Below are 16,629 nucleotides of genomic sequence, written 5' to 3'. Positions count from 1 at the left end.
TCCCTTCTGAGCCACGGAGCCAAACTCAGTGCCAGAGACATAGATGCTGCTGCTCTCCCCTGACACGTTGTTTCCTCATACCCCGTGACAGTGTCCAAAGCAGTATACGTATTATCGTGATACTCTGTCCTGGCTGCCCATTTCTTTCTCTGTTCCTGGCAGTCACCCAGGTACCTGCCTCCTGCAACTTGGGGGTTGCACCCTGTCTCTGCAGTGTACTCTGTCAAGTACTGCATGCAGGAGTTGCTGTATTTTTAGGACTACAGACTGACGGTGAATAATCCAAGTCAATATTTATTCTTGACCCAATATCATTAAAATAAAATATTTGGTCATGATCATACTGTTAGAGAATTGGTGAGTACAAGTAGCTATGTTTCCTGATGATATTACTTTGACAGTCAGAAAGGTATCAACTTAACAAAACTTCAATCTAAAGGAACTGTTGCCTAGAGACTTATTCAACCTCCCTTCTGAAGGATGACGGTGTAGCATTCCCACATTGCTGAACTGAGGTGATGAGGTAGATTATGTGCTCAGATCTCTATAAAGGAAATGGAGTTCATAATCCTTAGATTTAGGGAGATGTACTGCTGGAACCTAATTACTCTGATATAGCATTATAAAATATGGTACAGTCTTCCTTTGCCACAATTTAATCATATTATCGCAAAGCTTATGCTATTTTATTCCTGATTTTATAAAGATCAGAAGTTGTATAGAAAAATGAGGCCATTTCTTTAATTGATGAAGGTCAGGGTTCAACTTGTTTCCATCTGTAGTGTAGGTCTTCAGAGACAGAATAACATTTTGTATTTGTCACTTTTTGCAAAAATTGTTTTATTTTGTGCTGTATTTCTACACTTGTTAATCCATTTACTTGGGAGATAAGACTGGGGCAATACACAAAAGAATTAATGGTTCACAATCTTTTTCTCAGTTGTGTTGCTATCATCTGAGTGAAAACATCAGGTCTGCTACAAATGTAACTACATGAATCCAATGTAAGTGGCTCAAAACTTGTATCAAAGCAACGACAATATGACTGACAAAATCTATTACCTCACTTAATCAGATTATAGTAATAAATAGCCTTTAGGATAAAATGCCCTGCTAGAAAAGCAACATTTTGAACTAAATCCTGCAATGCATTTCTTCCACAGTTATAATCCAATATTTCTTTTTACTCTTTTCACAGACGCCACCACTTATAGTTGTGGGAGTAGCGTAAATGGGTCACAGGGATTTAGCCCATTGGATCAGCAAGGAATTGACTGATTCCTAAGCTTAGCCTTGCTGATCTGTCCTTCAGAGCATTGAGCACTGAGCGGAATCAGCGGGCACAGCAGACAAAGGAACAATGTGCACAGTTAGGATGTAAGTTAATAGTAAGAAATGAAATACAAACAGCAGAGGCAGAGCTGGCACAAGACTAAAGGTTTTTGAAGATTTTTCATGTCTTTAAAGAATTGTCTTGGAGAAATGGTATTATCAGTTCTTAAGGCTTCCATTTTCATGTTGGCTGTTGCAGGTAAATATTTCTCAAAAATATTCTTTTGCAAGAGTATAAGAGTGAGTGTTACTTAAATACTCATGAGAAAAAGAAGTAGATGATGACATCTTATATACACAGTGACTATTTAAATGCTCCTTTCTAAATGAGCTTCTGGTGAGTTCATTGCAGCTATTAAACAGCAATATTGTGTGGTGAAGGATCAGGGTATCACTTATACTGGATAAAAAGTCTTTAAACATTAGTTGGTGTTGCAAAGATCCAGAGGAACCTTAATATACTTATTAGCATTTTTTTATGTTTTGAAGAGCGTAACTAGCTTAATTAATCTTTCAAATATAATTCATTGGAATTACTTCATGGTTTTACTGAACTGGAAATGATTTGCTTGAATTTGACTGCTTTTTTCTCAAAAGAGGGATTTAATCTGCAGTTCCACTATCAAGAGTGACCAAGATTTTTGTGTTCAATATATTAACCAAAAATAGATTAATCTCCATAATCCACAGGAAGCTGTCACCTCAATATAGAGGTGATATAACAATTAACTACTTATGAGGTTACTTCTAATCATAATATTTACTTAAATTATTTCTATTTGCTTATTTTGTATATTGATTAATGGAACAACTTATAATCAATATGTGTTTTAACTTACAGAAAAGTGTAACAACTATTTTGGCTCTCCTACCGACGTGTAATTGCATTTAGCGTGTGTCATCCACTGTTGAGATAGAATTCCCGAATGGTTAAAATCATTACACAAAGTTTAATGGTTGGCTAATGGGCGGCTCAAATGTCAACCGGTGGGTAAAGAACCTAGAGATGACATGAGGAGAAACTATCTTAGACAAAGAATCAATTTAGAATCAATTTAAAAAGTGCTAGAAATTCTCAGCAGTTCACCCAGCTTCTATATACAGAAAAAAAGAATTCATGGTTACAGCATTTTCTGTTTTTGCTTCAAATTCCTAGCAACTGCAGTTGGTTGATTTTCATTGGGAATGCAATGCTTCAGAATGTAGGGGACAAATTCATGAGGCAATATGATAAATAGAAAGAGGAGAAAGACACAGGAATGTAGGAGGGTGGGGTTTATAGCATGGGGCTAGATTGGAATGGAACTAACTTGATTGCTCTTTGAAATTGGTGCCACAGACTCATTGGTTCAAATGATCTGAGTACAACTGGTTTATCACATAAGTCATTGATAATCATTACTGCAGTAATTTAGAATTAGTGATATGTTAGGAGTTAATATTTCCATCCATTCTACTTTTAACCATGTGGGTTTCCTCTCACCTCCCAAAGGTGTGCAAGTTGATAGGTTAATAGGCCTCTGTGCTTTACACCAAGTGATTTGCTGAGTGGTTGGATCTGGGAGAATTAAATGGGTGTATGGGTAAAACAAAATGGGATTAGCTTAAATGAGTGTTTGATGGTCAAGAGGGACTGATTCTGTACTATATCATAGCTCAGTCAAAATGGTGACAAAAGGAAGTGATTTTTGATGGTGACTGATAAGTTCAATAAATTCACATTTATGCGATATGTACAAAAGTTTTAATGTATTATCAGTTAGTAGAGCAAAACTGTATTTTCTTCCTTTTCAAGGCTCACATTGTGAAATGGATGTTAACGAGTGTGAATTAAGCCCTTGTCAAAATGGAGGAACATGCCAGAATACCCTAGAGGGTTATATTTGTCACTGTCCGACAGGAAGTGAACAAGAGATATTTTACGGAGGCCAGAACTGTACAGACATTCTAACTGGATGCAAGAACCATGAATGCCAGAACAAAGCAACATGCATTCCTTATGTGATAGATTCACAACACAGGTACCATTGTCGCTGTGCTAATGGCTATATTGGCTTGAAGTGTCAATTATCAACTACATTTTCCTTTGCTGTCAGTGGACATCTTCATTTTAAAACATCACTCACGGGGAGAAATCAGAACTCGACGAATAAACTTCCTTATCATGTATTCCTAAGGTGTAGAACTGTGTTGTCCAATGCACTTATTTTTCATAGAGGAACCAGAAAAACATTTATGAAATTGGAAATACTTAATGGCCACTTATATGCATCTCTGCAAATAAGCAATGAACTGGTCGCTGGTCTTGAGATTTTTAAGAACGTAAGTGATGGAGAATGGCATGCTGTGGAAGTGACATTCAGCAGAAACTTTTCTGTCAAACTTTTGGACAATTCGTGTTTGGAAGAGTGCATGATCCTGAAGTTTATAGGAATGGAGAGTGAGGAATTTGCCACAGCATTTGAAAACATATTCTTTGGGGGCATGGAGGACAGCTATGGAGGATTTTCAGCAGCCACCCAGCCCCAGGCCTGGCCTCATTTTATTGGTTGCCTTCAGGACTTAACAGTGGAATCAAAAGTAATAGACATGGGCGCTCTTACAGTTGACTCAGCACTGAATGTGAAACCAGGGTGCAGCAAGAGCAGTTGGTGTCAGAGCAATCCGTGCCAGGGCAAGGGTCAATGTATCGATTTGTTGACCAATTACACATGTGAATGTTCCAGACCATATATTGGTTGGAACTGTTCTGAAGGTAAATGGTACAATAATATTTCAAGGTTTTAAGTGAATACACTTTTTCTTAGATATACTGCTCACTATCCATTCTACATGTTCCTAATAATTTAATTTCCCAATTCAGTGTTAAAGAAACATAAGATGGAGAAGCCCAGAACTTTGCTCCACTACTGACTAAGGTCACTGGTGATCAGACCTTGGCCTCAGTCCTTTTTACTGGATGGTTTCCCATAAGCCTTAATTTCCCAATATTCCAAAACCTAGCTGTCCTAAGTTAATTATACTGTATTTAGTGATTTCAATTGGACAGCTTTCTCAGGTAGAACATTCCAAACACTATGAACCTCCTGAGAAGAAACCTGTTCTTATTTCTGACTTAAGTTGTTCTAATATTGTTGATTTGTTCTTAAATTGTGCCTTCAATTAGCGTTGTACAGCACAGAAACAGGCCCTTTGGCCCAACTGGCCATATTAATCAAGGTGCCCATCCGAGCTAATTTCTTTGCCAGAATTTAGTCATAATCTTTTTCTTTCTTTTTAAATCTTTTTATTAATTTTAAACAAACATAAATGAAACATGAATACAAGGTGTTCGAGAATACATAATTAATAGTTTAAATAGACATTCAGATATATAATAATAAAAATATATAACCTCTCAAACTCAGAACATTAATGAACAAAGAAGCAAAAAGAAAAAAAAAGAAAGACCCCAAAAAAAAAACACTAACCAACATTGAATAATATTACGTACATATACAGTTGTGCCAATAACTCCGAACCTCCATCCAAATAATTAAGGATAATATAAGTAAGGTTTAGGAAAAGACAATTCAACTCATATGAAAATGTTGAATAAATGGTTTCCAAGTTTCTTCAAATTTAACTGAAGGATCAAAAACCACACTTCTAATTTTTTCTAAACTCAAACAAGAGATAGTTTGAGAAAACCACTGAAATACAGTTGGAGGATTAATTTCTTTCCAATTCAATAAAATAGATCTTCTAGCCATTAATGTAACAAATGCAATCATTCGTTGAGATGAAGCGGATAAACGGTTATTATCCGTCATTGGTAAACCGAAAATTGCAGTAAAAGGATGCGGTTGGAAATTGATATTTAAAACTCTTGAAATAATACTGAAAATATCTTTCCAATAATTTTGTAAACAAGGACAAGACTAGAACATATGAGTCAATGAAGCAACATGAGAATGACATCTATCGCAGGTTGAATTAAGATGAGAATAAAATTGAGCCAGTTTATCCTTAGACATATGAGCACTATGTACAACCTTAAATTGTATTAGGGCATGTTTAGCACAAATAGAGGACGAATTTACCAATAATAACATTTTTTCCCATTGCTCAGTAGATATAGGACAATGCAACTCTTCTTGCCATTCCTTCTTAATTTTTTCCAATACATCTAACTGTAAATTCATGATCATCTTATAAATGATGGCTACTAAACCCTTTTGATAAGGATTAAGGGCTAAAATTCTTTCTGTAATGTCCAATAGACATTCTTTCAAAAAAGACTGTAACTCATTATACAAAAAATTTCTAACTTGCAAATATCTAAAAAAATGGGTTTTAGGTAAATTATATTTATTAGATAGCTGTTCAAAGGACATAATGTTATCATCCAGAAACAGATCACGAAAACATATAATACCTTTTGTTTTCCATAAAAGAAAAGCTTGATGAAGGCCAAAAAAATAATTAGATATTATAGAACATGATAAAATAAATTTATTCAAACCAAAAAATTTACGCAATTGAAACCAAGTTCGTAATGTATGTCTGACTATAGGATTAGTTATCTGTTTATTCAATTTGAATAAAGAGAAAGGAAATGAAGATCCTAAGATTGAAATCAGTGAAAAATGTTGCACAGATTTACATTCCAAATTTACCCACTGTGGGCAAGTAGCTATAGTCCATTCTTGTGTCCAGAATATTAAATACCGTATATTGACTGCCCAATAGTAAAATCTTAAGTTTGGTAAAGCCAAGCCGCCCTCCTTCTTAGGCTTCTGTAAATATTTTTTGCCCAATCTAGAATTTTTGTTCTGCCACAAATAAGAAGATATTTTAGAGTCAATAGTATCAAAAAAAGCTTTAGGAATAAAAATTGGTAATGCTTGAAATAAATATGAGAATTTAGGTAGTATCATCATCTTAATAGCAATAACTCTACCAACCAATGACAAAGATAGAGGAGACCACCTAATAGCAAGTTGCTTAATTTGATCAATTAAAGATAAAAAGTTAACCTTAAATAAATCTTTATGTTTTTTAGTAATTTTAATACCTAGGTAAGTAAAATAATCTGTAACAATTTTATATGGTAAATGTTTATAAATTGGAACTTGCATATTTAATGGAAATAGTTCACTCTTGTTAAAATTCAATTTATAACCAGAAAAATTACTAAATTGAGCAAGCAAAGACAAAATAGCAGGGATAGATCTTTCAGGGTCAGATATATATAACAACAAATCATCAGCATATAATGATACTTTATATGTCCTCTCCCCACGGGTAATACCCAGAATATTAGGTGATATACGAATAGCTATAGCCAACGGTTCTAAAGCGATGGTCAAATAGTAAAGGACTTAAAGGGCAAGTCATAATCTTCTAAATATTTACTATCTATGTAACTATCCAAACATCTTTCCTCAGCCACTTGCTGAATCAGTTCATTCCACATATATACTGTTCTCTGTGTAAATAAGAAAGTTGCCTCTCAACTTCCTATTAGATCTTTCCCCTCTCACCTTTAATCTATGCCCTGTATTTCTTGATTTCCCCACCCCTGGTAAAGTGACCAAGTACATCCACCCTATCTATACCCCTCATGAATAAATAAGATCACCTCTCAGTCTTTTATGCTTCAAGGTTAAAGTCTGAGCCTGTCTATCCTCACCCTATTACAAGATCCCTTAAATCCTGGCACCATCTTTGTAAATATTTTTCTGCACTCTTCAATCACTAAATTCCCACACAAAGAGGAGCAAGCTTAGTGTAACTGTACCAAATGCACCCAGAACTATGGGTGTGTTAGTCCATTCTTATTTTTCTAATCTCAAATGAGTACCTATTACCTGTACTTTCCTCATCAGACCTAGATTTGCTACTGTTAATAGGATGCACCTATTTTCTTCTCTGAATGTAGAAACAGAGGTATTTGTTCAAAAATGTCTTGATATTTTATTATTTTCTATTGTGGTGCTTCAATCTCACCATCAAAGGTAAACCCATTCACTCTACCCATTCTCTTGCATTTTACATACTTGAAGAAGATCTGATTTTTTTTTTATTGGTTCTTACTCACTTGCATCTACCTTACATCTCTTTAGTAACTTTATAGTCACTAATGTTCAGTAACTTTAGCAGTTTCCACATTTTTCCCAATACATTGACTAGTGATAGCATTACATGCTTTTTCTTTCAATTTGATAATGTCCCAAACTTCCTTTATTAGCCATGGGTGGATTATCCTTATTGTAATTTTCATAATGGATAATATCATTGTGAAATATACTTAAAATGCACTGCTTAACTACTGTCTTACCTTTAAATCTATTTGCCAGATTAGTCAACCTACGTTCGTGCCCTTATAATTATCCTCATTTAAATTTAAGGCACAAGCGTCATTCACCAATTTCTTGCGCTCAGATCATGAAATTCTATCATGTTATGACCACCATTTCCCAGAGGATGCAAAGAAACCTATTTTGTGTTGGTTCCACAGCATAATGTTTGAATAAATGGCTTCAAATACACTCTACTTGGCTACCTTTTTCCATTTGACTTGTCCAATTTTCATGAATGTTAAAGTTACTCAAGTACTTCTGCAAGCCTATATTCACAAAAAACCCATGCTGACTTCCTCCAGTGACTTTTTTCCCTTAATATTTTCTGTCTCCACCCAAATAAGTCCTACATCTTGATCTTCTGTACCAAGATCTTTACAAACAGCTACTCCATTTGTGTCTCGGTTTTGAAGGTGAAGTACCCAGATATTCCCAGCTTTGGTCACATTACAGTCATCTCTTTGTCATATTGTTTAAATCCTGCCCATTTGTCATTAATGCATTTACTATAATTTAAAGGCAGGATGATTTAGCTAAATACACTTTAATTCTGTCTTTCCACCAGTTTTCCTAAATCTGATGTTATCAGATGCAAATGATGCCTCTATATCCTGTCCTTTACTGATGTTCAGTACTCCTATTGCTACTCTATACAATTGGATGGGCTGTCTCCTTAACTTTCTTTCCCCTTAGAACAGCTAACAAGATTTAATGTTCTGATTCTGAAGTGCAAAAGTATTCCAGATTATTTTTCCAAGAAAAAAAGTATCAAAATTATTATAAAATTATGTTGTCAGCAATAGATAGGGCTGCAGATCATAACTAGAAATGTTTCAGATTTTGTAATTAATTCAAATAACCTAAGTCTATTAAAATTAAACATATAATTTTGAATTTAGATATGTTCTTTCCAGACAGTAACTTTACAATTAAAACTTCGAACCCCTCACACCCATCATTTACGTTATTGACTAAACTTCATTGTATTATAGTCGACATTGACAGTGGCCTATATCTTGTTGGACATGATGTGCTGAAATCTCTGCCCATAGTCGATACTCATCCACGCCACCTGAAGAGGAATTACCTTGTTGGCCTTTACATTCATGTTGGATGGTAAGGTCTGGATGTTGACTGCAATACATCCGGTAAAAGGTAGAGGTCCCAAGCTTGAAAAGGTCCTGTCAGAAGTTATAGCTGGTGTGGTTAAAGCCATCACTGAACTTAATAATTTTTACATGACTTTCAGAATCAAAAATATTTAAAATCTGTAAACTTGAAATAATAATTTGAAGTAAACTAATTATGACTTCCCCTTTGCCTCCTTACCGCCAAGCTTAGAACGGCATTGAAATGGCTGTACAAAAGTAAATCAGCCAACTGTTTTGTAGACTTGCCTACCTTTCAGCATGATACTGAGAAATTTGAGCAAGATGGAGTTCCATCATTGGGCTCTATGTGGAGTTCAGCAACAAAGTGCTGTGACAGACATCAGGTCACCTATCAGTCAGTAGGTCTAGAACACTTCACACGTGCACATGTTTTGGAGGCTTGAATCACTCCACTTCAAACATTTTCCTCTGAAACACTGGTGGCAGCCAGGAAGATTAACCTGTGTTTTTGAGGAGCATCAATGACAAACCTATAACAATCTAAAACACAATGTGCACTGCAGATGCAGTGGTCAAAGCAACACGTACAACAAGCTGGAGGAACTCAGCAGGTCAGACAGCATCCATGGAAACGAGCAGTCAACATTTTGGGCCGAGACCCTTTGTCTGATGAAGGGCATCGGCCCAAAATGTTGACTGCTCGTTTCCATGGATGCTGCCTGACCTGCTGAGTTCCTATAACAATCCAAGTTGCCAACAATAAATTGAGTTACAAGTCATAGTTAGAAAAGCTTCAAATTGTATAATTAAAGGTATAATTTTGAATTTAAAACAAGTTTGTTGATCAGTAGAGTCCCTTTACTGTAAATATAAGTGTTCTTGCCACTTTAACCACCAGATATTCTCATCTCTGTTAATTTTGACAATCGAATTTAACAAGTTTGATGCAAACCATGTCTAAGTCACTGCAGGCTTTATTGGAAAGTGATTCGATCTTCAATTATGGGACAAAATGAGCAAGAGTGAATCATCTGCCTTTTGGATACCCTGTTACTTTGCCCCTAATTTTAAAAAATGACGGAATACAAAACGGCTGAATTTTGTTGAACTTGTTTTGTTTGACCGTGCAAGACTGGCATGTATCACAATGCTTAGTTAAACACTGTTAGATTTCACTCAAATTTATCTGGTGCTTACACTCTTAATCAATGCATTTGTTTCATTTTAATCAATAATGCTAGTCTAATTTCTTTTGGGGTAGAAACTGACGCAACTCTGTACATAAGCAAATTGGTCAGTGACTGAAGTCTCATAATTGATTCAGAATGACGTTTAATAGTAGAGTATTCTGCCTTTTTTTCTTCCACAGAATTAATTCCTGGTGGATTTGGCTATGAAGATTCCAAAAGCTATGCTTTGTTTGTCATCGATGATGATCCAGGAGAAGAAGTGAACATATCCATGTTTGTTCGCTCTCACAAACCAGACGGTGCGCTGTTGATCCTGAGGAACAGTAGTGTTCTCTATCTACAGATGGAGTTGGAAGCTGGCCACGTGGTAGTCCGATCTCACTTGTCCAAACCTCTCACAAGTGATCACTACATCATGGACAGTGAATTTTATTTAATAACTGTGGAATTAAAACAAAACACAATGAAACTTGTTCAGATGGGACAAGTGGTAGGTCATGTACAAATTCCTCCGATTAGAATTCGAACTGGTGATGTAGTTTATATCGGAGGCTTGCCAGATCAGCCACAGCATGCTCAAGATACAAGACACTTTGAAGGGTGCATCCAGGATGTAAAGATCAACAACAAGAGACTTGAATTTTATCCCATTAGTATCCCCAAGGAGACTTACAGTAACAGAATACTTGTCAATATAACAAGCGGCTGTAATGGCAACAATGCATGTAAGGTACAGTATACTGATTACATCACACATTGATGCACCATCAATAACTCACACTGAGACGTAAGGCGAGATATCGGCTTTTATTGACTGGAAGAAGGAACCAGGAGTGAGTGTCCATCATACTATGTCCTGGAGACTGAGGCCGAGCGTCAGGCCTCAGATCGCCTTTATACAGGGGCCTGTGGGAGGAGCCACAGGAGCAGTCAGCAGGGGGCGTGTCCAGACAGGCACATAGTTCACCACACACATCCTCATTCATTGAGTTTTATCTAATTGATGTGAAGACAACCAATTATAACCAAAATATCAGCACAATAATATCAGAGCAAACAAGTATTTGTCACAAAGGCAACAGTGATGGAATCCGTCATTTGAACGACAGTGAATTCTGGTTAATTGAGACCAGTAAACAGTAAAAGTACCTGCCCTAATGAGCCAAAGTTTCAAGAAAGTAGTTTAAAAAAGGTATAAAAAAGACTGTGTAACAAATTATGTATTTAAATGAAAATACAAATTAAAACATTACCAATACCTCTTCAGTGCTATAAAACTGTGTATTAGTTGCTAATAATTATTGACGGAGGAATGAACCCCGTGTATGCCATTGTGTTCCTTTGATAAACTGTAAATGAAGAAGATCAGTCTAGACTGCCTTCGTACAATGTTTTCAACAAACGTTTCCTTCAAATCTTCATTTTCATTGTAACATTCAAGATGATTGTCAATACCTTCAATTTCAATTACTGTATTTTCTTCAAAGAATTTCAGATTCTCCTAAATCAATTAAAAATGTGAGGTAAACTAATTTAAAATATGAAAAAATATATTTACATATATTTTGCCTGACTGGCAAAGTATACCTTGCTTTCAGTTCTTTACCAAAATGCTTGCAAGTGATAAGTACATGGAGTCAGTATAATTTAGAACAGAAGAACACAATTCAGATTTTATAATTGCTACCACTATGTATCTTAATATGAAGATATACAGTGTTAATAGTTATAAAAATTTTGCATAACATACAATCTAATTAAATCCTAAAAATTTATTTAAGCATTAAAAACAAATGAAGGTGCTTATTGGTATCAGAGATTCTGTATGCAATTCTAACAGGGCAACCTATTAATACAAATACAATTCTTTGAAAGGTAGGCATTCTCCAGAGAATAAATATAGCACATTTTTAAGCAGTTATATTTGGTATCTAGAATTGAATCTGCCAGATATAATTTTTCATTCTGTATTTTTTTATTTGTTTACCTAGTTCAGCCCTTGCTTGAATGGTGGAATCTGCTCTTCCATCGAGGATGACTTTGTCTGCAACTGTCCTTCGAATACCTTGGGAAAAACCTGCAACCAAGTCCAGTGGTGCCAGCTGAGTCCATGCCCGCAAGGTTCAAAATGTCACCTGATCAGAGGTGGATCTGATTGTAAGTGGGGAACTTCCCATTTTTCTCAACATTTGTATTCTTCTAAGTTCAAAGTAAACTTTATTATCAAGGTATGGATATGTCATGAAATACTCCCCTGAGATTCGTTTTTGTAGGCGTTCCCAGAAGAACAAAGAAATACATTAGAATCAATGAAAACTGGCAAGTTGTGTAATTACAAAAAGAAACAAGTAATAATAAGAATAAATAAGTAAATAAGTAAAACTGTGAACATGAGTTGTAGAGTCCTTGAAAGTGAGTTTAAAGGATGTGTTCAATGAACAGTTCGGTGTTATGGCGAGTGAAAATATCCACGCTGATTCAGGAGCCTGATGGTTGAAGGGCAATAATTATTCTGGACCTGATTGTGTGGGACCTAAGGCTCTTGTGCCTCCTCCCTGATGGTAGCAGAGAGAAATTCCTTCCGGCATTGGCAGGGAGTGTGGACAAAGGCTTTTCAGATTCCTCATTTGCCCTTGCTCCTTGGCTCTTGGTCCATGGCTCAGCTTTCTGTTCACATCTCTACAAAGGGGATGGATAGCCAATTTTTTTACAGCATTTCTGTGAGCTGTGTTGTTGATTGTGTGTAAACAGAAAGAACCTTGTTTCTTACTAGAAAAGAAAGGAGATGCAAGTACAAGGTAAGAAAAAGCAGGCTGCCAGCTAAGATGACAGCCTAATGTCATTGTGGAAAAAAAGATTTTTCCAATGAAAGGATTTGAAACTTCATACTGGATCTTACAGTACAAATGTGTATTGTTGATATTTAGCGTGTTGCTAAACAGAGAGTTCTCCCGGAGGTGGAACAGAAGCTAATCATTTGGTTGTGCAGGAAAGCAAAAATACACCTGGTTATATGGGGCTAGAAAACACTTTGAGAGAGTTTTGTTAGGAAAGGAACAATATGACAAGCTCATTGCAGTTTTTGTTCTGTAGGGGGAGTCAGCCAGTAAGCTGCTATGGAAGTACACCTGGCATTGTAGAACAGAAAACAGAAGTGTTGTTGGACATTTTGCCCCATTGGGTAGCATTTTTTTTTGTATCATCATGTAAACATTAATCTTAAAGTGGGAATCACTACTTTGATCATTATGATTGTTCCTACCTTATTGCAGAATAAAGCAGATTACATATTGAACTAAGCTTTCTTCACTGAAAGGTAAAACAGTCCCTCTTTGGCGATTTTTGATTAAAAAAAAGGCACATGGGGATTCCCGTGATGCTGGCTAGTGTCTCAAGGTGGCGTCAACACGCAAAACGCGAAGATGATCAGACTAATGAAATGCCAGGTCACATTGAACTTGAGAGAGGATTTACCACATTTCCAGATTTTAAATACACACATTAAAACAAAAGAAGCAGTAGCAGTTTTTATATTTACATTTGAAAATGGGCATTAGGACTGACCCTCTAGGTCAGAGGTTCCTAACCTGGGGTCCTCAGCTCCCTTGCTTAGTGGTATTGGTTATGTTGTGTAACTTCAAAACATTAAAATAATTCAAAGAAAGACATGTGAGTCCAAAATGTGAGTCTAACTTCATCTTTTACTTTAAGCAAGGCATGCACATATCACGTGGTAGTATGATGTATGTCCCCAGGTGGAGGGGGAGCTCCTGTCTTCTGCATAAGAAGCATTAATGGCGAGAGTATGAAGGGGCTTTCCGGGTCAGAAGAGACAGGTAGTAGTGGTCGTGCATTTATAATGACTGTGACCTCTGCCATTAGTGTGCACAGTACTTTGTGGCTCAGTTGGGTGCCTTGCTGCAGAAACTTTGAATCAAGGATCCTTCTGGCGATACCAATCATCCGCTCCCATGAGCCTCCCGTGTGAGAGTTGTGTGGTGTGTTGAATTCCCAGTTGCATCCCTGCTGACTGAGGTACCTTTGCACCGTTTTGTCCATCCCAAGCTCCTTGGACGCTCCAACAAAGTTCATGCTGCAATCAGACCTTAACTGTTTTGCAGGGCCTGTTAGTGCAAAGGAGCGCCTGAGAGCATTAATGCAGCTGGATGTATCCAACGATTCAATGACCTCAATGTGTACCGCTCTCGAACTCATGAAGCTGAACATGATGGCCCACTGTTTGCTCTCTGCTTGTCCTCCTCTGGTGTGTCTAGTAGTGATAGTCCAGGGACCAAATACATCGAGCCCAACATATGTAAAAGGAGGGCAGGCTTCCAGGCATTCTTGTGGGAGGTACGCCATACTTTAAGCTTCTATCTTCCCTCGCAGTTTCCTGCAGGTTACACATCTGTGGAGTACTGAATTGATCAGCATTTTGCCTCTCAAGATCCACAGTCCCACTGCCCTGATTGCTCCCTCTGTCAGGTGATGGCCCTGATGCCTTACCTGTTCATGGTGATGGCGAGTAAACAGTAAGGACACGTGGCTGTCTTTGGGCGGGATTACTGGGCTCTTTTCTGCAGCTGAAAGGTGAGAGTGTATTAACCGGCCTCCAATGCAAATGAGATCGTTCTTCAGGATCGGGTTGAGTTTCCTCAAAGGGCTGTCCTTTGGTATTGGTTTATTAACTTGGAGGGCCGAAAACTCCCTAGCAAAAGCTGCTCTTTGAGTTGCTTTAAGGATGACATCCTTTGCCTGGGCCAATTCGTCTGCAGTGCGAGCGAAGTTACATTTGTGCCATCCCTTGCATTTACCATTTCGGGATGAGTGTTTATGAGATCTGGCCATATGAATGAGGAACGCAAGTCCTCTCACTAAGGAATTCAAAGTGGGAACCGCTGAAAGCGTTCGTTGGTTCATATTGATTCTTCCAGCTAGGTGACTCCTGTTTGTATTTGCGACTGAATTTCCGAGTCTCTTTCGGGTTCGATCAGCTCAAATGTCTGGCTCATTTGAGTTTTCTCTGTTGGTGGCTGATACAAGAAGAGGGGTCCGGTGAACCAGGAAGTCTGCGCCAGACGGGATGCAGGTAAGGATCTCGATGCATGGTCTGCAGGGTTATCCCCTCGGTACGTACATTATGCCATTGTTCGGGCTTTGATGACAAGCGGATACGTTGAACTCTATTATGAACATACACGTAGAAACGTTTTGATTCATTATAAATCTAACCAAGCACTACTTCGCTATCTGTGTAGAACTTGGTGTAATCCAGCTCTAGGTCTAGCTCGTCCTGGAAAAGATCTGTCCTTTCCACAGCCAGGACAGCAGCGCACAGTTCAAGCCTTGGAATTGTCTGCTCAGATTGAGGAGTGAGCTTCGCCTTACCAGTTACAAATCCTACTTCAACTTGCCCATCCTTCCCGACTACTTTCAAGTGAGCCACAGTACCGATGGCCTTGGTAGACGCATTCGAAAAAACACACAATTCTGTGTGTGCTGCCTCGGTGGGTGAGGTCACAGTGTACCTACGTGGGATATGAAGCTGTTTTAGATCTCAAAGTGAATCTCTCCAAGCCTCCCACTTGCTTAGCCTGTCTTCTGGTAGGGGAGTATCCCAGTCGGAGAGCTCAGAGGTAAGTTCTCCGAGAAGGACTCTTCCCTGGATCGTAACTGGTGCCAGTAGACCCAAGGGATCGAAAACACTGTTGACGGTGGAGAGAACTCCACAGCGGGTGAATGGCTTGATCACAGTTGGCACGGAGAACGTGAATGTGTCAGTCGTAATCTCCCAAAGGAGGCCCAAATTCCTTTGTGTGGGGATGGTTTCTCCATCTAGATCTAGGTCTCTGATTGCCGGAGCACAGTCATCATGTGGAAAGAAAGGACTCCATTACTGCCTGACAGTTTGATGCGAACTTGTGCAAGTGGAGGTTTGACTCAACGAGTGAGGCTTGTGTACATCGGAGCAGATCAATTGCTTCGTCTTCTTTCTGTAGCAATATCAAGCCGTCATCGACATAGAAGTGCCTTTCTACAAGCTTAACGGTGTCATCACCGTGCTCCTGTGCGCCCTCTCTGATGGCTCTTCACAGCCCATAGATGGCCACGGCCGGTGATGGACTATTGCCGAAAACATGGACTTTCATCCGGTACTCAGTGACTTCCTTGTTAATGTCATTGTCCTTGTCCCATAAGAAATGGAGGAAATTGCAATGGTCTTCCTGTACTAAGAAGCAATGGAACATCTGCTGGATGTCCACTAGGATTGCAACCTTCTCCTTCCAGAAGCGCAGCAGGACCCCGAGAAGGGTATTGTTGAGGTCGTGGCCTGTGAGGAGCACATCATTAAGGGAGACACCAGTGCACTGAGCACTGGAGTCGAAGACCACCCTGATCTGATTGGGCTTTTGTGGGTGGTAAACTCCAAACTTTGGGAGGTACCAGCAATCCTCACCTTCTCTCAGTGGCTGTGCTACTTCAGCATGTCCATTAGCAAAGATCTTCTCCATGAATGCTACGTATTGCTGCTGCATCTCAGGTTTCCTTTCCAGGGTTTTTTGCAAAGACATGAACCGCTTGACTGCCTGCTCTTTGTTGCTTGGCAAGCGCTGGCATGGTTCTCTGAAAGGTAGTGGGGTGACCCAGTTA

The 16,629-nt window shown here is 38.2% G+C and overlaps 1 protein-coding gene across 1 annotated transcript in view; it reads left to right on the top strand.

Annotated features, from left to right (window-relative positions):
* crb1 (crumbs cell polarity complex component 1) overlaps positions 1-16,629 on the top strand; it is a 144,063-nt gene that overhangs the window by 68,916 nt on the left and 58,518 nt on the right. The window contains exons 6-8 of the mRNA XM_059983528.1: positions 3,128-4,087; positions 10,158-10,713; positions 11,975-12,135. Coding sequence (XP_059839511.1) covers positions 3,128-4,087; positions 10,158-10,713; positions 11,975-12,135 — 1,677 coding nt within the window. The remainder of the gene's footprint in view (positions 1-3,127; positions 4,088-10,157; positions 10,714-11,974; positions 12,136-16,629) is intronic.

Source organism: Hypanus sabinus, chromosome 11, assembly GCF_030144855.1.
Source record: "Hypanus sabinus isolate sHypSab1 chromosome 11, sHypSab1.hap1, whole genome shotgun sequence".
Lineage (NCBI taxonomy): Eukaryota > Metazoa > Chordata > Chondrichthyes > Myliobatiformes > Dasyatidae > Hypanus > Hypanus sabinus.
This window is presented reverse-complemented; position numbering and strand designations above follow the sequence as displayed.